Here is a 26,910-nt window from a genome sequence, read left to right as displayed (position 1 = left end):
GAATATTTGGGAAATTCCTAATTATTTTATATTTTACTTCTTTGGCTTCGGGAAATGCAGTTAGAACAATAATAAATTGAGTTTTATCTGACTAAGCACTATTCAGGGATAACAACCTCTAAACAACCATTCCGTAGAGCTCATTATTGCATTCGACAATTCTTTGTCTTCAGAATGAACCTTGTCAAGAAGTCAAGAATTTTATGAAGCCGCCAAAAGCCAAAAGAACCAAATAGACATATTTAATTAAATTTGGATTTGATTTGAGATTTTCACAGCCAAAATTATTACAATATTATTTTGGGGTATTATGCCGTAATTGAATTTGTTGATAGGATAATTTCTACTTAGGCATTTACATTACCTATGCAATACAAATTAAATACATAAATGCATAAATAAACCACTCACAACGTACGCAAGAATTGAAAAGTTTAAAGTGGTTTATAGCGTAGTTAAACCATCCAGGTTTATAGCTTCTCGTATATTGTGGGCCTGCCATATGAAATTTATTTATTCCTTGGAAAAGACATGAGAAAAAAATTATTGCAATAAAAATTCTTTACAATGGTAAAAATAAAACTACAGCTTTTGAGAACAGAAATTATAACAATATTTTTTCGCAACATGTGAGAAAAATTAATAAAATACGATCGTTTCCGAGTAATACAATGTGACGTTTTGTTTCAGAGAAAATAGGATTTACTTGTGCCAGAGTATGGCATCACCAAGTACAGCTGTCTTTTGACGTCTTTTGTCTTGATCTTAGAAATTTCCTGTGCGTAGAGTTGTGCAAAAACTGTGTTTCCGTAAATCTACTTCAATTCATAAGTTCGGCTGGCTGCATACGCGTCGTTGCGATGAAATGAGAGTATAATGGACGAATTTTCAAGTAATTCATCGCAACAACACAATACTGACATTAAACAGGAGATCGTCGACCAAATAAAGAATGAGTTTGACTCTAGTAGCCAAGATAGCATTGCCAGCCGAAACAGTGGAAACAACTATCCGAGATGGGCGCCTAATTTAACTGATGGCATGCGAAAGAGTGCTTTCTTGCCCTACAAACCAGTTCAGTGCACGGTTTTAACTAATTTACAACGAGGTGAGTCATTGAAAAAAGACTTCCTTTGTTAGTGTCAACCATCTTTTTTTCACAACAATGTTGCGGTCTTTCATCGGATATAGTAGATCAAAGTAGGTTTGAGCAGTGCGGTGTATCGAATGACGTCTAAACGTTCAGTTTCTAAATAACATCGAAGTTGTGTGTAGTTTTCTTTGTGTTACTATTATTTTGTGGATATTTTCGTTGGTTGATGATTTGAAGCAAGGGTGTAGGGTTTGTGATCAGTTCTATTGGTTTTTTCATCTTCTTTTGCTCCATCTGTTGAGCGTTACCTTGACATAATAGGCTGGTAGGCTGGAATACATTTATGTATTAATATTTTTGTTTTGTTTACTTGTTTTATCCAATGACATTAAGGTTTGTAATGACATTGGTTTTATCAGATGTCAACATGCCTCATTGTTTTCATAAAAATAATTGAAAAAGGTTATCAAGATAAATAATTTCACTGCAATTCGCACACAGCTTTGTTGCAATATTTATGAATTTTCGATTGAGTTGTTTAATTCCATATTCAAAAGTAAATTTTATTTGAAAAATTACAAATTTGAGTTAAGAATTATTGCAGCAATTAATATTAATTTAATATTAATTAGTATTCTTCGATAAAGTTTTGGTAAATATACACAGCCTTACTAAAAAATGTGGCGTAAATATTACTCGGCGCCTAAAATCAGAAGAGTGAAGAACTTGACATATTACCATGGCGTTTGTTTGGTTAAAACAGTCTTAAACCAGGCTCAAGGCTGGCTTTACCACACCGTGGGTATAAATAACCAGTTTTCTGTATAAAGTATATTACTTTATACTTTCACTACTTACACTTATATCACATCTACCAAACATACAATGTAACTATTTTTTACTTTCTCACTGTAATGTACTTACTACACCACGTAATACCTATAATATTATTAATTGCTTATAAATAACTACAATAATGTACTGTGCACTCCTCTTCCAAACACAAGCTAACGCTTAACGGAAGAATAATATTCAAATCTCGTAATATATAAAACCCAATGTAAATACGATTTTATACATAATTACTTTATTTCTTTAATAAAAAAAAACATATTTATTTAGATAATTTCTAGAGCGCCATTTTTGTGAAAAGTCACCTCACCTCTTTGTGCACAACACATTTTTTTTTCACATTAAAATCAACCTCACTAGGAGCCTGTATCAAGGTTAACAATTTACATTTGAGTGAACCAAACATAAGAGCAATCACAAACATAAAGTAAGTCTACACACAAACACAAAATATTTCAAAATTAAAGAAAAATATGTATTAGATGTGTTACCAGATGGGTAATTTGACAGTATATTGTAACAATATTTGAACCATAACTAATCATTATTCAAAAGAAGAAACAAAGTAGATAATAAAGACAGATAGGGTGACATTCAGTTTTTAGCAAATGGGACTTATTATAAAAGCTTATTATTTAAGAAAGGACAAGGATGAAAAAATATTAAGACAATCGTCTGTCAATACAAAAATCTTAATTAACTTTTTAAATTTAACTAAGGAATTGGTAGACATAATATGATTTGGAAGAATATTAAACATAAGTGGTGCCTGATATAAATAGTTTCTTTGACCAAAAGAAGTTTTAGTATGTACCGCCACAAAGTTCAATGTAGAGCTAATTCTAGTTGTGTTCTTTTAGCAAATTTAATATTGATAAAAAATCGACGAAAGTAAAAATTTTAAGAAAGTAAGAAATTTGAGTGATATATAGCTCTTTTATACACATAAAATTACATTCCTTATAAAGTAGGTTGGATGGATAACGTAATTTTTTTTTTGTACACTTTTTGAGTAATATTTAGTGGTTCAACATTGGACTTTAGACATGATCCCCAGCATCTATGTTAGATTGAAGCAATGAGGATTTTTATCAATAAACTGGTGCAGATCATATAAAATCATGGGATAGCCTGAATTCTTGAAAAATCAGTTCCAATTTCGAAAATGAAAATTGCAATTATAATGATTTTCTGTTAAAAATATTATATTATGCATACAAGTAGGTACTTTATCGCTTGCCTGAATTCTTCAAACAATAATCATTTTAAATGACATTTAAATTCATTGCATTTGAGTTGATTGAATTAGATTTCATGCAGGAATAACTAAAACATACTACAGACAACCAACATTAATATGTTGTAAAAAAAAGGTTTGAATTCCGCACAAGAGTCCCATCTGTTCCTAAGCATCTGAAGCCAGTGAAACTATGGCATCCCCAATTAGGGTATGTTGTGAGGCTAAAGGTAATGTATAGGGGAACGAGATGGGTAAGAGGAAAGTGGGGAAGTACCTGGATATTAAGTTCTGATCAACAAACACGGCTAAAGTCATTTCAAACAATGTTTAAGTTTTGAATGGTGGTTTGATTATAATGAAGTATGTTAGGTTCGAATTTTAATTCACACTTCAAACGATTTTTTCACAAAAACTTCACTATGGAAATTATCAAATTGTTATTCTAAAATACAAGTGGACTGACTTTACCCTATTTCGTAGTGCTTTTTTCAGTTATGTAAATATAATTTTATTTTTGTTATGTTGAATTTATAAGCAATTCTCTGTATCCATATTTAAAAAAAAGCATTGTTCTGTAATTGTTTGACGAAAAATTCTCACATTAAATAGACTATTTAAAAAAAAATGCTAATTCAAAGGAAAAGTCTTGTGAAACAGTCATTTTCATATTTGTAAACAAATCTATAGAAATAAATGATATTGAAATATTCTCACCACAGGCAGTTCGCCATGCGCAACTGATTGTTGCTGACGTGGTATAGTTTGATACTGACACTCTGAATGGTGTTGCAGGTAACACACAGGCTAGCACGCCAGAGCTGCAAGCGCCCGACGCGGGGTTCCACAAGCGAGCGGGCCGCGGGGAGGTGACACGCGAAGAGATCATGCTGGAGAAGGACGTGGACCACCTGGACGAGAATGGGCTGACGCCGCTGCACTGGGCCGCCTCCTACGGGCAGGTAGCTGCCACCACCAATCTCGTCCGGTAATACTATTCCCACACTATTATACATTACGTACCTGAATCTAGAAGTAACAAATCACCCAAAGGGGGTTCACTAGGATCCCTCATATATCAAGGAGCAATGGTGTCCTTTAGCTATTTCCAGTGACATTCAGATATTAGTAACTACCTATTGTTTTAACCCGACTTCATCCAGCCATCAATCATTATTGCACTATTTTATTCATCCTAGACACGAGAGACTGTAGATCTTCCATTCTGTTAGCAATCAGCACCGCATCATCAGCATACACAGGCAACATACTTTCAGATTACTCATATTCGCCCCCAATCCAACTCTTTCAATTCTTGCATACAATTATCCATGTAAAGATTGAATAACCATAGGGACATTATGCAGCCATGTTTAACCTCTCAGAAAAGGACTTTTATTTACTTTGTGTTCCTTTGCGAACTGTCAAAACGCGAAAATTTTTGTGTTATTCACGAGTTTTGTTAAAAGCTTCATAACTCACGTTTTGGGAAACGTAGCCTCATTCTAAAAAATGTTTTGGAAAGATTATGAAATTCACTATCGTATTGTTTTGTTACACGTAAATATTTGCGTGTCTAAATATACATTTTCTGAAAACGTCAAAAATATGTAAAAATCGCTGACCATTATTTCAAAGCTGTGAAAAATGTACTTTTTTCTGAGTATCATAAAGAAATAACACTTTATATATTGAAGAAATATAATTAAAAACTATTAGTCACCTCAAAATATTAACCGTCCAAACTAAAATATTTTTAATAAATTATTTAAAAACGCAATAAATTATGAACGAACAAGATGACAGATTCAATCGACTCAGATAATGCACCTCTAGATTCCATAGATATTCTTGAATGCAGACGCGTAGCGTTATTCATTATCGATACTCTGTTTTTTAAATCATGGCAATCCGTATACTAGTGATGGAAATAAATCGATTTTTGTAAAATCTCGCGCGTTTACGTGAAAAGACGTACTAATGTCTTGACCGCTATTATCATATTTACGTCTTTTGACGTTCTAATGTTCCGAGTGGTTAAACACCTTTTGTGATATCAAACCAACCCGTAAAACCACCTTTCTCCCTAACACATGCAACACTTCCAAGTGAATCAGATACATGACAAGAGTCAGAATAATAGAAGAGTATGTATGAAACGATGTATGAATGTGAATGAGGCAAGGAGCGTGATGGTTAGTTAGTTAGACAATAGTTGTTGTTTGACATTCAAAGAGAGTGCGGTTATCTTTTTACTTTCTAGTTTTTGAGCATTTCAACCTTAAAAATTAACCGTCCGGTGAACAAAAGTGCCTACTCTTCAAGAAAGTTAAAAAATTGTTGAAGAAGTGGTGAAATGGTAATGAGATATATTTTTTTAAATGCAGATCGATTAGCGAGTAGTTTTTCTAGGATTTCCTAAATTACAGAATATGTCATGTATAAAACAACTTAGATATCGCACAGCTTTCTTATTTGGGGGATGTGTATTACCTTCCTTCGGTGCAGAAGGATTAATGCTGTTTCATATCCAACTGTGAGACGGTTATCACATTCTGTCAGGATTTTGCAACAGTGTAACCCAAGCTGATAACTTTTGCACATATTATGGTAGTAGGTACACTTGTCCCACTGACCAGATTATCTCTAGAAGTGTGATTGTGATTGATTTGAAAAAAAGACTTGCTGTGTATCCGGGTTTTCTCACAAACTCTCTTGTTAAATAAAACTCCGGCTATAACAAAACACTTGGACTTTTAATGTGATAGATTGACAATATTTTATTTAGCAGGCAGTTGGAATAATCTGGACTCCGACATGCAAATTCCCACCTTATTTATCATACACTCGGTCTCTATAATACTCAACAGCTAAATGCGATCTATGGGTAACCTAATAGATATTACAAAACTGATGTTTTGTTACAATTTGTTGACAATTTACATAAGCCAAAGCTCAATGAAATTGATTATCTGTTTGAGAAAGAGTTTCGCTATTTCAAAATGTTGATGAATTTCATCTGACTAAGATGAAATTGACTTTCCTTCGAGTACATAAACAATTCGAAAAACCTTTCTATCGGTTTATCTTTTCAGTGGTTGGAATCCACTTTTGATGTTACATGTTATTAGTTTATTTATTTATAAATAGATTTTCACAGAGAAGATCATATTTCTCACTAACAAACAAACAATGAGATAAGAATGTCCTCTTTGCTTTGTATTATAAGAGAAGTCTGGAAAATGACAACATTTCATTTTGTTCTAAATATGATACCTGTAATAGTAGTTTCCTATTGAAGATTGGATGCGGGTGAATATAATATATTATGTCAAAGTCTGTTTCAATTTACCATTAGGTTCCACAATATATACTGTTTCATTCATTGGCGACACGAGACTCTAATAACGAGGGATTGCTCAAGGCTCACATTTTAATGAATTCTGATAATATATATTTTTTAGAGTGATCCTTACGGATGTAAGTTATTTATATTTATGATTAATAAAAACATACTTACCATTAAAATATTTTATATAAAACGTTTTTCAACTATAAAGTTAGTGGTAAGCATCAGATTTTATTTTTCTAGATGATAAATTAGTATTTTCCCGAGGGATTCCTATAGAAATGTCTGAGATTTTAGTAATAAGTTCATCAGAAATAATTTAAATGAATCTCACCGAAAGATAAATTTTCTAGGCCTGCTAGGCCAAATTCGACCGTAGGTCCGTTCATTACGCCTGGCCGCACGCCGAAGTCGTGTATTGTTTGTACACGACTTCATAACTTATGTTGTTAAGAGGTCTGTCCAATTGACCATATTGTCTCATATTTTCGTGCATAGCTTCTTCACTTACGTCATTAAGATTTTGACTTTATTTTAAGGTATTGTCTCGTCTTAACCCCTATTGCATATTGACCGTGTATTTCTTAAAAATGCTATCAATAGGTCAGAGAATTTGTGTGTATTTCTGCTTTGCAATAAAATCCAAATAAATGTAATATTTCTGAACATATTCGAAAACTAAAAATTGTTCTTGAAAGGATGAAGTAATATTCTTTCAAATACGATTATTGAAAATAAACATAAATTTAAAATTTTCAAATTTTGAATGCAAACATTAAATAGATGATTTAAAAATGGCTTACATTACTTTTTTTCACTAAAGCGCTGAACTAAAATTACTTATAATGCAAATAAAAAACTTATTTTATTAGAAAAATGTATTATAAACATTATTGGTCACGTCGCTTTTTGTTGTTTCATATAAAAATAAGTAATTCAAATAGTTTTGTGGCCGTTGTAGATGCTGTGCTGTATTGAAGGTGGTAAGGAGAATCATAAAGCTTATTTATGAAATTGTCGTGAGTATCTATTCACTGTTACAAAAATTATGCACGTTACACAAGTTACACAAATTACTTGAGTACACCAAGATTTAAATAGCTAAACTAACTAACTAACCATCACGCCGTTTCCCCGCAGGGGTAGGCAGAGAGGACGGACCGCCAAACAACTCGGTCTTAGCACACACTCCTTGCCTCATTCACATTCATACATCGTCTCATACATACTCTTCTATTATTCTGACTCTTGACATGGCCCGACTCAAGTATCTGATTCACTTGGTCGTGCCATTTCTTCCTCGGGCGTCCCCGACTTCTGCTACCATTCACATTTGCATTGTATATTCTCCTTACACTCCTTTCTTCGCTCATTCGCTCTACATGCCCAAACCATCTAAGCGTCCCTTTCTTGATCTTACTCATTACGCTTACATCAGCCTTGCAATCTTTGCGGATATCCTCATTCCTCACACGATCATACATGGTTTTACCACACATACACCTCAGGGATCTCATTTCAACAGCATTCAATCTACTTTCATCCTTTCTTTGCCAGTTCCATGCCTCATCTCCATACATCAGGGTAGGTACCAGCACTCCATTGTGGACTGCTAACTTCGCTTCTTTGGACAATTTTTTGTTAGCGCCAACTGCGTTCAGTTCTCCATTAATGGAGTTACCTGCATTTACTCTTCTTAAATAGCAGATCTTGTTAATCACTGATTTCTCCATTAATGGAGTTACCTGCATTTACTCTTCTTAAATAGCAGGTCTTGTTAATCACTGATTTCTCCATTAATGGAGTTACCTGCATTTACTCTTCTTAAATAGCAGATCTTGTTAACCTGTCCGGTGGTGAGTTTCTGGAAAGAAAACGGTCCCGCTGGAGGGAGTTTTTTCAACAATCAAAATATAGAAAAAAATAAATGCCACCTCGTAGAGTATAAAAAAATAAAAATAAAATCCTTAGAAACTAGCACGAAAAAACAAATACTAAGCTATTTAGAAGGAAAAAATAAAAACAATTTTGCAGAAATCGCCAACCATCGAAATCGGAGCAGATTTTTGTTTTTACTTAATAAAAATCAGATTCACTTACCACAATTTTAATGAAGCCAAGGGGGGAAGAACGACTTTTTATACACACTAACATATACATATTATTATTTACACTTATACTATTGTATTTTCATTATAAAAATTAAACATAGGTATACAATGTATATGCAGTCAATAATTACGATAAAAATAACACTATTCTAATTATTATGTACACTATCTTAGGAATAAAATTGTCTTCACTAACTAATACTGCTTTTTCGTATGGTAGTCTTCGAAACATGGATATACGCAAAATGCAAGATTGCAGTCGGTGCACATATATTTCGTGTCACTTCTTTTTTGAGCTCGAACTGCTGTATGTCTACACACATGGCATTGTCGTTGAGTTCGCTTTCCTTGGGCTGCAGTTTCTGGTACAGGACGGAGAAAATGTTTTCCTAAAAGGCGAGTTGGTTGATCCACTACTCTCCTTCCTCCAGATGATGCCGGCCTTGGCGTGTGATATTTTTCGATCATTTGAGACACTAAGTTTTCCCGGAATTCGCTAAATGATAAAACCTTTTGCGTTTTCAAACGATGCAAAAAGAAAGCATTTAGTGTTCCAATGTCTATCAATCTGAAGAAAATTTTCTTATACCATTTTAGAGACTTCCTGGAACTACTTGCGAAGCCCAATATGCGGTCCACTTTGTCAACAGCTCCCATATTCTTGGTATAATCTAAAACTACCTCTGGTTTTATTTTATTTTCTCCCGTGGAGAAGTCAATTTTATCAGTAACAATCATTGCATCTGTATGTATGTTACTAAGCATAAGGACATCCCTTTTATCGTGCCATTTCAGCGCCATGAGATTGTTCGAATTCAAAGACTTCATTTCCCCTTTTTTCATTTTCTCCTTACCAAATTTGGGCATATCTTTTCGGTTTGCTCTAGCCGTTCCACATGCATTAGTTTTATGTTTATGCAAGAAATCGAACAGGGCTGGACTTGTATACCAATTATCTACAAACATTCTGTGACCTTTTTCCAAATAATCTGCAAGCATAGTGGTAACGACTGATCCTGATATACCAATGTCGGGATTCATTTGTATGTCTGATTCAGAGCCAGTGTACACAATTACATCCAAAACATATCCGGTGAGTGCATCACAGTGTACAAACAATTTAATCCCAAATCTATGTCGTTTTGAGGGAATATAAATTTTGAATGAAAGTCTTCCCTTCCACAACAAGAGACTCTCATCTATGCACAGATTTTGATATGGGTAAAAAGTTGATTTGAAAATGGTCTTCAATGGTTCCAGAAGATTTCTTATTTTATATAATTTATCGGTTGTCGCAGTATCGTTATCAGAAAAATGAAGAGCTCGGAGCAAAAGAAAAAATCTATCTTGCGGAAATAATACTTTGAAAAAAGGTGTTTCAATTATTGGATTATTTGTCCAGTATTTCTTCAGCGAGTTTTTTCCCACAAGTCCCATAAGCATAATCGTGACTAAAAATGTATATATTTCAGCCTCCGTGGTGTCTTTCCACTTCATCATTTTAGACTTCAGAGAAATGTCTAAAGAAATTTTTGCAGCGTATTTATTTGTTTCGCTGACAATTATTTTTACTATATCAAGTGTGAAGAATAACTCAAAAAAGTCTATTTCCAATGAATTTTCACTAACGGGAATATTTGCTCTTATACCTGAGTTAGTTGAATCGAATTCATGAATAATGGGCGTAAACTTACCCTGATCCCATTTACGATGATCAACTTTTCTCTTTTTGGATGTTGAACAACTAGGGAAAGTTTCATCCCCATCAGATTCGTCGGATGAGCTATCTGAATGTATTGGCAAATCATAAAGATCCTCGTAAACATCTTCATCTTCACTTTCGATTAAAATGTCAGCAATGTCTTGTTCATTCAAAGGGTTAACCATTTTTTTATAAAAGTAAAATATATAAATTGAACTAGTTATCAATACGAATCACAAAGTCAAATCACAGTAAAACACTGTCCAAATTATGAATAACCTAAAATAATAAAATGTCAATGATAATAACACTTTGTAGTCGGGCGTTTCAAACAATAGACTCTAGCCTATAGCGGATGTTTTTCGCGATTAGCACAAAAATATATCCTCATCCCTTTCGTTAGTATCTGAAGAAATTTTTGAAGGGTAAAAGAAAATATCAATTAAATAAATTCCACTAAAAACACGTCTGTTTTGTAACTCTGTATATCATAACTAAAGCACGTGTATATTAGCGCCACTCTATCTTCACAAGTAACGAGTACCAGGAATATATCCAATTGCTAAACAATTTTTGTGTTATCTCTCATTCAGGAAATGATTATTGTCATAACATCCTCGGGATTATCTCATAAAAGTAAAGGTCCAATGAATTTATAAGACGCCATAAAAATATAATAGGTACTCATATTCCCAGTTCAACTAACAAACAATCTTTGAAATTTAACACGATAAAATTGCCTAATTATTACGCGCAATCTCTCATTGAGCTGCGCAAAAGTATGTGTGTACATAAAAGAAACAACGGCTTATCTTTTTTTTGTTACATGTGTGTGTAGAAACTCAGTGTCAAAAACTGTATTCAAACTGAAAACAAACACTGTCGGTACAATATATGTAATAAATATTCACATCCAAACACGTGAGGTAATTTTTAATGCAAGATGATTAGGTTATTCAGTGTAAAAACAAACAAAAACCACAAATTTCACTTCACAAAAGACGTCGCTCACAATAAAAATGTTGTTTACCACCAACTGCCAGACGGTGACGTCACGGAATATTTTAATTGTGAATAACTCCGTTGGTAATGTACCTAAATCGATAAAAACTTTTGCAAGTTATGACAAATTGTCCCTAGATAGCAGTAACTATCGGTTTTCCGGAAGAAATTCAATAGTTAATTAATTTTAGGCGCAACCGTACGGGTACGGTCATACTCCTTACGAGGATTTTTTTTCTCACCGTACCTGTACGGTCATACCACCGGACAGGTTAATCACTGATTTCTCCATTAATGGAGTTACCTGCATTTACTCTTCTTAAATAGCAGATATGGTTAATCACTGATTTCTCCATTAATGGAGTTACCTGCATTTACTCTTCTTAAATAGCAGATCTTGTTAATCACTGATTTCTCCATTAATGGAGTTACCTGCATTTACTCTTCTTAAATAGCAGATCTGGTTAATCACTGATTTCTCCATTAATGGAGTAACCTGCATTTACTCTTCTTAAATAGCAGATCTGGTTAATCACTGATTTCTCCATTAATGGAGTTACCTGCATTTACTCTTCTTAAATAGCAGATCTTGTTAATCACTGATTTCTCCATTAATGGAGTTACCTGCATTTACTCTTCTTAAATAGCAGATCTGGTTAATCACTGATTTCTCCATTAATGGAGTTACCTGCATTTACTCTTTTTAAATAGCAGATCTTGTTAATCACTGATTTCTCCATTAATGGAGTTACCTGCATTTACTCTTCTTAAATAGCAGATCTTGTTAATCACTGATTTCTCCATTAATGGAGTTACCTGCATTTACTCTTCTTAAATAGCAGATCTTGTTAATCACTGATTTCTCCATTAATGGAGTTACCTGCATTTACTCTTCTTAAATAGCAGATCTTGTTAATCACTGATTTCTCCATTAATGGAGTTACCTGCATTTACTCTTCTTAAATAGCAGATCTTGTTAATCACTGATTTCTCCATTAATGGAGTTACCTGCATTTACTCTTCTTAAATAGCAGATCTTGTTAATCACTGATTTCTCCATTAATGGAGTTACCTGCATTTACTCTTCTTAAATAGCAGATCTTGTTAATCACTGATTTCTCCATTAATGGAGTTACCTGCATTTACTCTTCTTAAATAGCAGATCTTGTTAATCACTGATTTCTCAATTAATGGAGTTACCTGCATTTACTCTTCTTAAATAGCAGATCTTGTTAATCACTGATTTCCCCATTAATGGAGTTACCTGCATTTACTCTTCTTAAATAGTTGATCTTGTTAATCACTGATTTCTCCATTAATGGAGTTACCTGCATTTACTCTTCTTAAATAGCAGATCTTGTTAATCACTGATTTCTCCATTAATGGAGTTACCTGCATTTACTCTTCTTAAATAGCAGATATTGTTAATCACTGATTTCTCCATTAATGGAGTTACCTGCATTTACTCTTCTTAAATAGCAGATCTTGTTAATCACTGATTTCTCCATTAATGGAGTTACCTGCATTTACTCTTCTTAAATAGCAGATCTTGTTAATCACTGATTTCTCCATTAATGGAGTTACCTGCATTTACTCTTCTTAAATAGCAGATCTTGTTAATCACTGATTTCTCCATTAATGGAGTTACCTGCATTTACTCTTCTTAAATAGCAGATCTTGTTAATCACTGATTTCTCCATTAATGGAGTTACCTGCATTTACTCTTCTTAAATAGCAGATCTTGTTAATCACTGATTTCTCCATTAATGGAGTTACCTGCATTTACTCTTCTTAAATAGCAGATCTTGTTAATCACTGATTTCTCCATTAATGGAGTTACCTGCATTTACTCTTCTTAAATAGCAGATCTTGTTAATCACTGATTTCTCCATTAATGGAGTTACCTGCATTTACTTTTCTTAAATAGCAGATCTTGTTAATCACTGATTTCTCCATTAATGGAGTTACCTGCATTTACTCTTCTTAAATAGCAGATCTTGTTAATCACTGATTTCTCCATTAATGGAGTTACCTGCATTTACTCTTCTTAAATAGCAGATCTGGTTAATCACTGATTTCTCCATTAATGGAGTTACCTGCATTTACTCTTCTTAAATAGCAGATCTGGTTAATCACTGATTTCTCCATTAATGGAGTTACCTGCATTTACTCTTCTTAAATAGCAGATCTGGTTAATCACTGATTTCTCCATTAATGGAGTTACCTGCATTTACTCTTCTTAAATAGCAGATCTGGTTAATCACTGATTTCTCCATTAATGGAGTTACCTGCATTTACTCTTCTTAAATAGCAGATCTTGTTAATCACTGATTTCTCCATTAATGGAGTTACCTGCATTTACTCTTCTTAAATAGCAGATCTTGTTAATCACTGATTTCTCCATTAATGGAGTTACCTGCATTTACTCTTCTTAAATAGCAGATCTTGTTAATCACTGATTTCTCCATTAATGGAGTTACCTGCATTTACTCTTCTTAAATAGCAGATCTTGTTAATCACTGATTTCTCCATTAATGGAGTTACCTGCATTTACTCTTCTTAAATAGCAGATCTTGTTAATCACTGATTTCTCCATTAATGGAGTTACCTGCATTTACTCTTCTTAAATAGTTGATCTTGTCAATCACTGATTTCTCCATTAATGGAGTTACCTGCATTTACTCTTCTTAAATAGCAGATCTTGTTAATCACTGATTTCTCCATTAATGGAGTTACCTGCATTTACTCTTCTTAAATAGCAGATCTTGTTAATCACTGATTTCTCCATTAATGGAGTTACCTGCATTTACTCTTCTTAAATAGCAGATCTTGTTAATCACTGATTTCTCCATTAATGGAGTTACCTGCATTTACTCTTCTTAAATAGCAGATCTTGTTAATCACTGATTTCGTACTAGAAATGTAAGAAGAAAAGGAGTCTCGCCGTACTGTCTACAATCTGTCCTGTATTGTTTTTTTTTGTATTTATTATGCTTATATAATGCACTTGGATAATGTTGATTGACTAGATCAGGGGTCTCCAAACAACGGCCCGCGGGCCGTATCCGGCCCGCCAGTGTCTTCCATCCGGCCCGCGACATCTTATGACCAGTGTCATCAAGGACCCGCGACAGCTAATGGCTAAGACCTTGCTCAGAAGGGGCGAAAACTCCGCGAATTTTTTCGTGCGAATAAATAAATATGCTCGTTGGCGAGGTACTTGGCACCAATACATTGCGTCCACAAGCATCGCGCGAATATATCGAGAGGATTTTTTTGAAAAATCTTTATTTGATTCGCAATGATAACAAGGTCTGAGAAACGAATATCAAAAATTATCTTCAAAGCTACGTTATCTAAAGCTATATTTTCATCCCTGAAAATTCTATTGTCTACCCCCCCCCCCTCCCTAGGACAGAAAATATGGGTGTCTAGAAATTAAAACGGTTTTGGCCCTCTGAACTCACTGGAGTAGTCAATGTGGCCCTCCGGCTGAAATGTTTGGAGACCCCTGGACTAGATGATCATTTGTGGAAAAGTGTGTGGAAGGGTTTAGTTTTTCCTGTGTGGAAGATTTAACCCGGACACAAAATCGGAAAAATTAAATTCTACAAATGAAAAAACCAACATTAATCAAATGAATTTTTATTTGTCCATGACAGGTATTGAACCTGTGTCCAAAATCGAAGAGCTGGTCGATCATTGGTTACAGCGGGTTACAATTGTCGGGCAGTTCATGAATGACCCGGGACTAGTTCCTACCCAGTTTATTAGCTCCCAGTTGTTGTGTATATTAAATATATTAAAAATAAAGCATGCTATGTATGCGTGGCTTATGTTGTACTCATTTAATCGCATAATAATAAATCAATGTCTGTGACTTACATTGTGCGATGGTTGTAAATAAGTAATACATACAAATGTGTACAAAAAACAATGGGGTTGTGTATTCATGTTCGAAACAATGGCACATAATATATTTAGGTGTTAAATTCCACCTCCGAGATAAAGATGGATTATGAGATCATCCGGTTATTTAGGACTTTTTTTATACTCGTCACAAAAGACACTCATCTGCGCAACTTTCTGAACTCCATTTTTCCAAGCTCCAACGAATTCAATTGATTGCGTATAAGATGTCTTTCAATTCTATGAGCTTCGTTAGTTTGCCTCCTTTCATTTATAAGCCAGTATTTTTGCATCATGAACGAAATTATGTATTCAAAAAGTGTTATATATATGATCCTGAGTACTCTTATTGTCTTTCTAAACGTTAGGTGTTCTGTTTTCAGGTGTGGAGCGTCAGTGAACTGCGTGGGACTGGAGGGGGAGACGGCGCTGCTGCTGGCGGCGGCGGGTGGCCACCACGATGTGGTCCGAATACTGCTGAAGGAGGGCGCCGACGTCAACCACCAGGACAATGTAACCAACTTATATTATATTTAAATATTTCAAATACTGCAAGACTGCAGCCAGCGGAGGACACTTGCGGAGGAGGCCAAATCCCACCTGCACATGTGAAGATGATGATGAAATCAGTATGTATTAGATATCTTAAGGCTCCAGTAAACAAGCAAGTTTTTCCAACAATTTCTTACCCGCAAGGTATTTCAGTCAAGATTCCCATATTGTCGGCTAAGATTGAGCAATATTGTTGTGTATTGCCCTGTTTTGATGGTGAGTTCGCGCGGCTACTGATATTATGACAATATTTCCGGGCCGATTCTACTTCCTTCTTATTCTGTTACGTATGAGCATCTTTGTTCACCAACTCCGGTCAACCGATATGCTTTTTTTTTCAAATTTATATGTACCAGTTGAGTGAAGATAGTTTTAGGTGTGTGAATTTGTCTTATGCATTATGGCAATATTGACCGCCAACACCTTACCCTGAAAGACTATTGTTTTTCATTTCACTGCATATTAAATGCAGTGAACACCGACTTCAGGTTACCCAGCAGTTTGTCCCGATGATGATTACTGTTGATATACAAATTAGCCAAGGGGTTAATTGAGACCATTATTACATTACATGGTTGTTTGTTTGTTTGCAGGTGGGCAATACGGCCCTGATGTACGCTGCCGGAGGGGACTATCCCTACGCCTGCTATGAGCTGCTGGTGAAGGGGGCTGACCTCACGCTCACCAACGAGTGTGATCAGGATGCCTATGGGATCGCCATCTCTAACGGGAGCAAATTGGGTATGGCCACATTCAATTACTTCATTCAATACCGTGTCATTCATCCTGCCGGGTGAATAGACTGTTAATCAATGCCCCCCCACGAGCTACATATTCATCATCATCAGCTATTCTATGTTTATTATTGCTTAAATGTTTATCATAACCGGTTGTTATGAAAACTTTCTGAGATGACTTCTTTGTCATAATGATAAGCTCTTCGATTTTGGACACAGGTTCAATACCTGTCATGGACAAATAAAAATTCATTTGAAATGTTGGTTTTTTCATTTGTAGAATTTAATTATTAATATTTTCACTTTTTTCCTGAACGAATGTTACTCTCAGTGTTGCTCTGGTAAGACACCACACAAAGATTCCAGATGAACCGCACAGCATCAATGTATTTAACAGTTAACTTTTTAAAATGTAATCCAAAAAATAACACAAAGTACTGCGCAACGTACGGGAGCTTGCAATGTCTTTTTTTTTTTTAATTTTTAAAGTTAAATCGTTTATTTTAGTCTCCTAATGTATTTAATAAGAAATTAAAATGTATGTACTGTAGTGGAATATTATAACAAGAGTACAAAATAAGTACAGATACTATGAAAGTAGTTACAGAGCAATACATATAACTTTGTTGACATTAGTAAAAATAAAACATGAAAAGTTTGTTATGTAAAGCATGTTTGTATTTAGCATACCTTTTATTTATTTATTTATACTGGGTTTTTACAGACGATCTCACTTACGTGAGAACAATCCAGCTATAAAAACTCAGTTAACATACAAATACACATACAAAGACACATTAATTTTCATATGCCTAAATAAAGATAAAAATATAAAACAAATAAAAATAAAAATTCAAAATTAAAAATATATATGAAATACAAATATTACAGAAAAGTAAGAGACGCAAGTAATACATAATATAATCAGTGCAACATATTATTTAACATAGCAAATTTTTTTTTCTGAATCCATATAAATTATTAACAAAAATATCTACTTCAGCACACTCAATCTTTATTTATTTATTTATTAACGGACATCGTCCAAATTACAAAATAATAACACAAATAAAGTAAAATGAAAAATACAGGAGTAGACAAAGGTACATGAAAGCAAAGACATATGGTAGATATAATATAAGAAAATAAAGTGACAAGTCGAATCAAGTCAAGAATACGCCGTGGGTCAGGACCACAGGACACTTATAATATTCCGTCACTTGTTTAGCGACTGGCAAAAATCATTCAGACTTATTCCAAAAAAGTTAAGGTTTTGACTTGAGTTGACCAGTCTACACATTCTGGACAATGGTGAATAATATCCATAATTTGTCGAATGATGGTTGAGGAAGAGCAGTTCATTATTTCTGAGTCTTTGCGAGGGGATATTGAAGGGAATGAGTTGCAGTAGAGTAGGTGAATCAATAATACCATTTATAATTTTGAAGAAGCAAATATATCTTATTATACAGTCGACACATTTGGGTCAAAGGACTAAAATAGGTGATATTATTTTTGAAAATATTCAGGTGAAAAATGCTATGGTCTCACAATGGGAATTGGGGACATTTACAGTAGAACCTCGTTAATTCGAAATCCAGCGGACATCAAAATTAAAATTTCGAATTAACGAATTCCCACGTAATTCGAAATTTTATGAAAAAAAAAAAAAAAAAAATACGCCGAAAATCGATTTTCTCGGCCGCCTCTTCAAATCCGGGTGGTATTTTAGTTGTAAATTCGTATTAATACTAATTATTTCTTTATTTTCGCGGTCGATTACCGTAGCGGCCGGCCCTGTAAATTCAGATATTCGCAATAAATTCGTAAAAATGCTATATATTTACGCGTAAATCGAGATTTTGCTGCCGATTTCGGTCGCGGCCTACCCTTTAAATTGAGATATTCGTAAAAATACGATATATTTCCGCGTAAATCGAGATTTCGCGGTAATTTTCCATCAGATTTACGAAATATTATGATTTATTTTCGCAAAAATCAAATTTTTTCGAATTACACGAACAAATTTTCGTGCGCGGACAAAAATAAATTTCGAATTACGAATTAACGAATTTCGAATTAAAAAAAATTTTGTAAGAAAAAATTTTTCAGCGGAAATTTTTTTTGCGAAAATTTCGAATTACGCGTTTTTTCGAATTATCGGGGTTCGAATTAACGGGGTTCTACTGTATTTCAATAATTTGAAGGACTATTAAAAAAAACACTTACACAACACTTGGCACGACTTATTACACCACTATTCGGTACATCACGCTGTTTTATGCATCAAGTCCTGAAGACGACATCAGAAAGATGATGGCCCCCAGCAGCGATACATTGATGAAGGCGATATCGAACTGCATTTTGGCACGGGTATAGCGGCGATTTCCTCCCAAATTCGATCCTTGAGTTCTTCCGAGGTGTGAGGCCGATGTTTAAACACATTTTCTTTCAGGTCATCAATCATTCACCCACACATTACCATACGCGACCGATGTATGCAACCGACGTCCACGTTGCACTATATGCAGCCTTAAACATATAAATAATAAATGATTTGTTTTGGATTTTCAGCTCAAATTGTTATCGAGAACTACCTGGTATCCAGCCTGCTGAAGATGTAAATGTGGTTTAGTTTTGTAAGGTGGAAATAGATGTTACGCGTGTTACTAATTTAGTATACTATGCATTTCTTATTTTCACAACCGTGTTCCTTATGCATAAATGTTGTGCACAAATAAATGATAATTGTTATAAATGTTTAATACATGTTATTATTATGTATTTATTATTATGTGATGTTACATATTTAATAATTGTTTCCAATGAGTAACGTAACCTTGTTTGATATATTGATTGATAACATTAAACACTCTTCGATAATATTAGTTAAATGCAAAAATACAGGCTTCAGTATTTGAAATATTATATATTTCCTTGGCACTAAAACTTCAAAGTTACTGTCACATTCCATTTGGGTAATTTAATGTTTTCCGTCACTTTTTCACTTTGATCATTCACATTTTTAATGTTTTATAAGGAGAGCAGTCCAATGCATTTATTTTCATATATGTATTTTCCTTGTAAAATGCTTTTCCGTCTCATGAACTGTTTTTTTTGCTAAAGACTTGTATTTATTTTGTATCTCGCTTAAACTATTGTGTAAAGTAGAGTCGGTTAAGAAATACAATACATCTATGTGCCAAATAAAAGTACACAATCTCTTTAAAACATTTTATAGTCATTATATAAAAATGTTGGACCACTTTTCAAATTGCCATTGCACTCTTCAACTGAAATTGGCTCTGGTCTGAGTTTGTGTATTCTTTGTGATTTCTTTCTCTAGTGAAAATACACGCAGAATGCAGAATTATTACTATTAACACTAAACGTACGGTAAAGATTGAGGTGTAGTTTTTAAGTAGAGTGTGTGCGTGGGTCCACTTTGATGTAATTTACCATTTTATATACAAATATAATTTGTTTGGATGGTTTGCTATTTCATTTCTTTGCCACCCGCATTATGTCTTTATGTTGATTCTACCCATATCTTGAACATGTAAACAAAGGGTTATTAATAGTGGTGCAATGATTGGTAACAATATGTACTTCGATTATTACGATTAAACGTTTTGACTGGAAATAAAAACCATTTATTCAACTCGGCCCTTTGTAAATGGCCGTAATATGGGGTGACTTTTGAATAGGGGGCGACTCTTTTTCTGGCAATGTAGATAAATTGACTTTTCGAAAATAACTGTCAATTTATTTAGTTTCTAGTTATGTATATTTATGTATATTCAAAGATCGTGAAGTTTTTATTTTCTTATTTTTTAGATATTTCCAACAGAAAAATCAACAAAAAATGTTATATCTCAAAATTGCCCCAATCTAAAAGGTGACTTTAGATCACCGTGTATTTTTTGATTCTCCAAACACATATACAATTTTAAAAAAATGAAATTTTACAACACAAATGTTTTTATAAAAAAGTTATTTTGTTTCGAGTTGAAAATTGATCAGCCGCCCCATTTTACGGTACTAAATCTCTCTATTAAAAGTGTATTTATTTGATGCCGCCCTTATTGTTAAAAAAACGTATCGCGCATGTACAGATGTACACAGGAAAATACAACCTACAAATTACAAATCTGAATTGGAATCATTGCATCACTAGTTATAGGTAAATCTTATTTCAGTAGTTTTTGTATTGAAACAAATAATTTCCTTCAAATTGGGTGCTAGCTTCAGGCAGCTTTCTTCAATTGATTTCAAGTTTTTTATACACGCTTTAAATACGAATTAAACGGTCATAATATAGTTGGTAAAGTTATATTTTGTTTGAGATTATTACGCTTAAGGGAATATTGATATGATAAGAGTAGGAGCTACGGAGGGAGAGCACACCAAACTGTTATTTGCTCTGAGAAGTTCACCAAGTCGAGGGCGGAGCTACCGGGGCTCCTAGAGCCACCCTCAAGAAGCTCAGAGGAATTAAAAGGTGCCTGTTTAAAGATTAATATGAAAAAGACAATATGGAGCATTATGTAATTCATACTTTTATTCAAGTTATAATTATTATTGATTTTTTTGATATTTTATAAAGTATGATAACGCTGCTATTTTTTTCTATCGCCATTTTATCTTGTATTTGAAATATTGTATCTGTGCATCATTTAATTATGTACCTACATAATATCATCAGTATAAGTTCAATACTGCGTATAAGTCAATAATTTCAAAATATATGTTATACATATACTTTTTTTGGCATTTGAGTTGCAGTTGAACAGCGCAAGCCGCATATAAATTTTTAAAATTGACCAACACACTGCTTACACTCGGTTAAAGTCAATACTGTGAATGAAGCATCCCCACTAAAGAAGGAGGTGGAACCGGGAGACATGTCAAATATCAAATGATAACCCTGGTGAACATCGAAATGGCCTCGAGTGCTCCGTAAACAGTCTCTGCTTTAATTAAAATAAAGAAGCAACCAACACTATACGCAGTGTATCCCTAGATCCAATACAGTGAATACAGTACAAAAAGTCCTATGGCAATATCGCGTATATGCCACAACTAATTTTGCAAAGATGCAAATAATAGTAAAAAAATATTTTCAGATATAAAATAAGAACACAAAATAAAAATTAATTTTTTTGATGATATTGGGAGGTTATTTGTCACATTTCGAAATGGTTCTTTCGCCGTATTGAACTTACACCGACGATATAACAGAAGTTTCAATATTGTACATATTTGTTGGTACCATTGTTTGTCCCCTTGTACGTATAAAGCTTAAAAAATAATATTGATGTAATCGAATCTGGATTTCAATCATACCACATGTTAAATGAATTTGGGTGGCATAATTTATTGGTTGACAAGAATGTGAAATTTGATGTAAGAGTTTAAGGGCCGGTATTATAATATCTAGATAATGTTGCTGATAGAGAAAGTATGCCAAACAAACTTTACTGTCAGATAATGTGATGCTATCGGTTAGAATTATTGTCTGGAGATGTCGCTGTCAGTTAAGCTGCCAACAGCGCAATCTGACACAATCGTTATAATATTGGATGTTTAGTTTTTCAACTTTGACTCAGACGTGTACATTTATCTGTGTATTACAATGCCGACATTAAATGACTTGTATTTAAGTGACAGATTGACAGAAAATGTTTGTTTTAGGAATGAGATCATACAGAATTATTATGTGTTCCCCTATAGAAGATATCCAGTGTAGTAATGAATCTTTGTCAAACTGGATCATATATTAAATAGTTTTCAATGTTGTCTATTTTCCAGACACAAAACAATGTATTTACAGATTTTGCCACAATGATACCTTCTTTCAACTGTACGGTGTACGTGTTAAATGACTCACTGGAGCCACACTTGCGTATCCTATGTCAGAGATTTCTTCATGTCCATTGACTAGGCAGATGGGAGTTACCCACAGTTAACAAACGTTACTTAAAAATTAAATTAATTATACTTATGCATATTTAAAATTTTAAAGATGTCTGTTTTTATGTTAATAAATTATGTTTTGTACAACCTATAATTTGGCTTGGTATCTTCTGCCTTTTTAACATAAAATATATATATATATATATTTTTTGGCAGCTATTTGACATACTTGCCACGAAATGCTTACCGAGAATGGCTTAACTCCTTTTGACTTGGTGTGAAACATAATTTAAGCTTTTGAGTTAAATAAAAAAATATTTTTTCATAAAAAATAGTATGTATTTGAAGCTTGTTTATCTAGACATTTGCAATACTGAGATTTTACAAAAAAATTATATTTGTGCAGTGGCGTAGCAACTGTCTGTGCGGCCTGGTTGGTTGCCTAGGGGCAAGGCCTTACAGGGGTTGGTATAAGGACATTATTACAAAAAAGATTTATATGTTCAATAATTGCCTTCATTCTGCCTGCGGTGCTAATCCTCCCGAATTAATTGAAATTAAGATTAATGCATCCCGGGCGGCCTCTCTGGCCTAGTAGTCAATATTGCAGCAGGTTGTAATTAGATTCCTGTTGCTGTACCAAAATTTGTTGAAATGGATTTTTTCATTTCATACATTGGCACTGCCAGTGTGGGCAATACCCAGAGGTATACATAAATGGCTTAGACATAATTTCTGGAAGGATGTTGACCAACAAACCAAATAACTATATTATAACTCAATTCCTAATTTGTTTTAGTCAATACGTACAACTCATTAAAATAAAGTGATATGGAAAATTTTACATTATGATGAAAATGCTTTCAGTATTTTAATTTCTTATGTTGTTATAAAAGGTGAAAAACGGTCTTGCTCCTGGCCTGGAAGTTTATTGCTACGCCACTGTGTTATTCCCTTCTGTCTTTTCAATGTGGACACAATAAATATATTCTACAACTTGCATTCTAAATCGGCCATTGAAACATAACCGAGAATGTAATATTTAAATTTGGTTGCTTAAAGACAAAGTAATATCAAGTATGTTTGCCAATTAGGCTAATGCTAGCGACGGGAGGTCACTATCGAAATGTATTATTACTTTACAGGGTCTAAAATAAGAAGTTGAAATAGAAAAAAATTAAGGAACATAACTTTTATAAAGTCTTCATTGTTTTCCATATTGCTTTGTGTTCTAGAACCACCTAATTTTGCAGCTATTACTTTGGAATCTACTCACTGGGGATGTGCTGCTTGTAGTGAGCCATTATTTATCGAAAACCTCATTTCAATAATGATTTAAAATTTATCATTTTGTATATTCAGTATCTTCATTTTTGGATTTTTTTATCTGACAGCCTGTTCATAGACAAGGTTGATCTCCCGGAAATGGGGCTAAACAATCACCTGTTATTTTGAAATCGATGTATATATATATTGCAGCACGCCCCTGGTAAGTATGTAATGAAATTTACAAAAGTTGAATTCAATTTTAAATATAATATTTGGCTCAATGTAAAAGATAAATTGTTCGCTTCTGTAGTTCAACCCCTATTGGATATTGGCACTTTGCTTCTAAGGAATGTTCAGAGACGTTCTGTAAGTAAGTTTAAGTTAAGTACTTGGTTGCTGGATGTATAGTTACAGTTTTCACACTTTTTCTTAACTTTGGTTATGTATATTTTACATAATATGTTAAGGTAATATCTCCTCATACATTTATTTTATAAGTGTAATGAATGTGTTTTTCTTTGAATGGATGTGTAATGGCAGGAGTAGGCTCTCACTGTATAATGATGGTTTAATTAAATCTATTTTGATGACTGCTGATCTCGTAAAAGTGATCTTTGGAAAATGATGTGTAATAAAAAACATATGTTTATTTTATTTATGAAGTGATGTGACGATTCTTACTTTACCGATAATGATTACATCATCAATCTATTTTTCTGTGTATATTATTGTATTTCATCGCCATTTAGACAAAAGTAACCGAACCACAACACACATTTAAATTTGAAAGCTAAAATATATTACAGAAACATAAAAAAATGGTTGTAAAGTTTGTGAAATGGAAATAAAAGTTTTATCTACCCGTACAATAATACAAAAGATTTAAAAGTATTCAAATTTGATTATTTCTCTAACATTAAAATAAAAATATGTCAAAATTTGTGCATGTTGGTTGGTGACTTTTGCTTGCATGGCTTTGTTTTTTATACATATGTAGTTTTGTCCGAGATTATGTAATTTTGCACACTTGACCTTCAAAGCAAGAGGAACATCATCATCTGTGATGAGATTTAGTAAAATCCCATTTTCCCATTCTTTAAAGCAAAATTTTGAAACTTCTCATGTGAAAGCGGAATAAAGCCCTGGAAATGCCGGGTGTTTCAGCTATTATTGAATTCATTTTAGTCACCATAGCAATTTAATATCTACAATAAACACATAATTTTATGTATTAAAAGTCATAATCATATCATTTTAATTATTGATTACATGATTACAAATATCACTTCGGGGGTTTAGGATCACAGGGACCCATAGACTAAATTAGACTAGACACGGCATATTCATTTAAAAATAACCCCAACACAATTTTGGTTTGGTTCACGTGCACATTTATGAAAAGGCCCACGCACTGTTTCGCAATGCGAAATGGGCACTGTGCATTGCGTTTTACCTTTTGTTGGTCCAGAGTAAGCTATTTTGCTTCTCAGCTATGCTGGGCAAGTTCATTTTTTCAATCACAAAAATAACCCAGTTCCAAATATTTAAATTTGAATTATGTCCATATTACAACACCTCTGACAACAAATTCTCCATGGTTTCGCTTACGAGTTTGAACGCTTGTACAAGGAGTTTAAACAGAGTTGGATTGTTAAGTTCATCTCCATTTTTGTGACGTACGCTACGTGGCGTTATTTTTAAAATGAATTTAACTAGACAGGGCTAATCTAGTATAATATATCAATGCAGGGACCTATCTACAAAAACATAGTTTTGTAATAAACGCAAATAAAGATTGGAGTGCTTGTATGCCCAACTGTATCTCTTAAAGGTCTGTATGTGCAATATAGAGCTTCGTGTCGGTAACAAATATGATTATGGCATTACTGAAAACAAGCTTAACTCAAAACACCCATTTTTGTAGTTAGACCCCTGTGATCCTAAGCTCCCGGACTTGTTTTACATTTCAACCGTAATCGTCCAATAAATTTTATTTTCATTTGAAAAGGATTAAATTTTATTTATTTAGCATTTTGCAATCAGGTATGGAAAAGAAGAATCCTCTTACTAATAGAATTTACTATTAGTCAGATTTTCATTGATGAAATGAAAACCAGGGAATTTTTTTTGTGAATAAATATTGTAAGAATATGTGTTGATTACCTTAAAGATTCTCATAACCCACTTTTCAATGCATTGGAATCACATACATAAATGATTACATCACTTCACATAAATGTTGCTTTCCTTCTTTTTCATTTTAATTTGAAAATGACCAATGTTAACAATAGTCTTTAAAGTGATTGCGAGATAGAGCCATTGCTGTTGTTTATTGGGAATGATTATGTATGTGATGCGTGGTGCGTGGTGTGTGGTGCTTGGTGCGTGGTACTTGATGCAGGACTGTCCCAAGTGTTCCAAGAGTCTACTCCAGCCGTAACTAAATGTACTTGGTTTGAGTGATGTGTTTGTTTCAACTGATAATTTCTTCTCAGAAGTCATTCTATATGTGTTATAGGTGTCACATTAAGTTGAATAAATGTACTTGAGTGTAGCATGAAACCATAAATGTATGTTCCAATGTTTCTCAATATACTAAATGTAATCTGAATAAAGTGTTGTTTATTCCAACTGCGTTTTTTGTTTTCTCCCAATCTTTCACTTTTAGCATTAAACTTTTTACTTTTTAACAGATAGTTCTGGATTTACAAAAAATCAGCTGAAAAGGTTCCAAAAAAACTTTCTTACAAAACATCTCAAATAGGGGATTCCATAGTCCCATTGTCTCTGGGCAGTTAGTACTCTTGTGTAGCAATAACATAAAAAAACATGGCTAATGGACAAATCAGAACACTTTTGAAAAGTGATATAGAAATAAAGAAAAGAACATTTTGCCCTGGAACCAAAAAAATAATAAATGCCATGAGGATTTTTCACGGAATTTTCCTCTCTTCTGTGGAATGTTGGTTCTGGGGATGTAGTGCAGAGAGTTTTCTGGAAGAATAATAGTTGAATTGGGTCTGGAATACCGCACAAGAATTCGAACTGCTCCCTACCGTCTGGAGCCAGTGAGACTATGGCATCCCCAATTGGGGTATACTGTGAGGCTGAAGGTAGTGGTATGAAGGTGGGTTTGTTGCCATTTGGTAATTTTTTCCAACCAACTCGGAATAAAATAGAA

General features: G+C 33.6%; 1 protein-coding gene across 1 annotated transcript; it reads left to right on the top strand.

Annotated features, from left to right (window-relative positions):
- Window positions 1–763: 763 nt before the first annotated feature.
- On the top strand, window positions 764–26,351 carry LOC149426104 (uncharacterized). Its single transcript, XM_089637132.1, has 5 exons — window positions 764–1,108; window positions 3,978–4,170; window positions 15,639–15,768; window positions 16,401–16,548; window positions 19,119–26,351. Exons 1-5 carry the CDS (start codon window positions 877–879, stop codon window positions 19,166–19,168), a joined length of 753 nt encoding a protein of 250 aa, XP_089493258.1. The 5' UTR covers window positions 764–876; the 3' UTR covers window positions 19,169–26,351.
- The last annotated feature ends 559 nt before the right edge of the window (window positions 26,352–26,910 follow it).

The sequence above is a fragment of the Hesperophylax consimilis genome, chromosome 1, assembly GCF_061612785.1.
Source record: "Hesperophylax consimilis isolate HC1 chromosome 1, BYU_Hcon_1.0, whole genome shotgun sequence".
Lineage (NCBI taxonomy): Eukaryota > Metazoa > Arthropoda > Insecta > Trichoptera > Limnephilidae > Hesperophylax > Hesperophylax consimilis.
The sequence above is the reverse complement of the archived record's forward strand: the minus strand, read 5'-3'. Positions and strand labels throughout refer to the sequence as shown.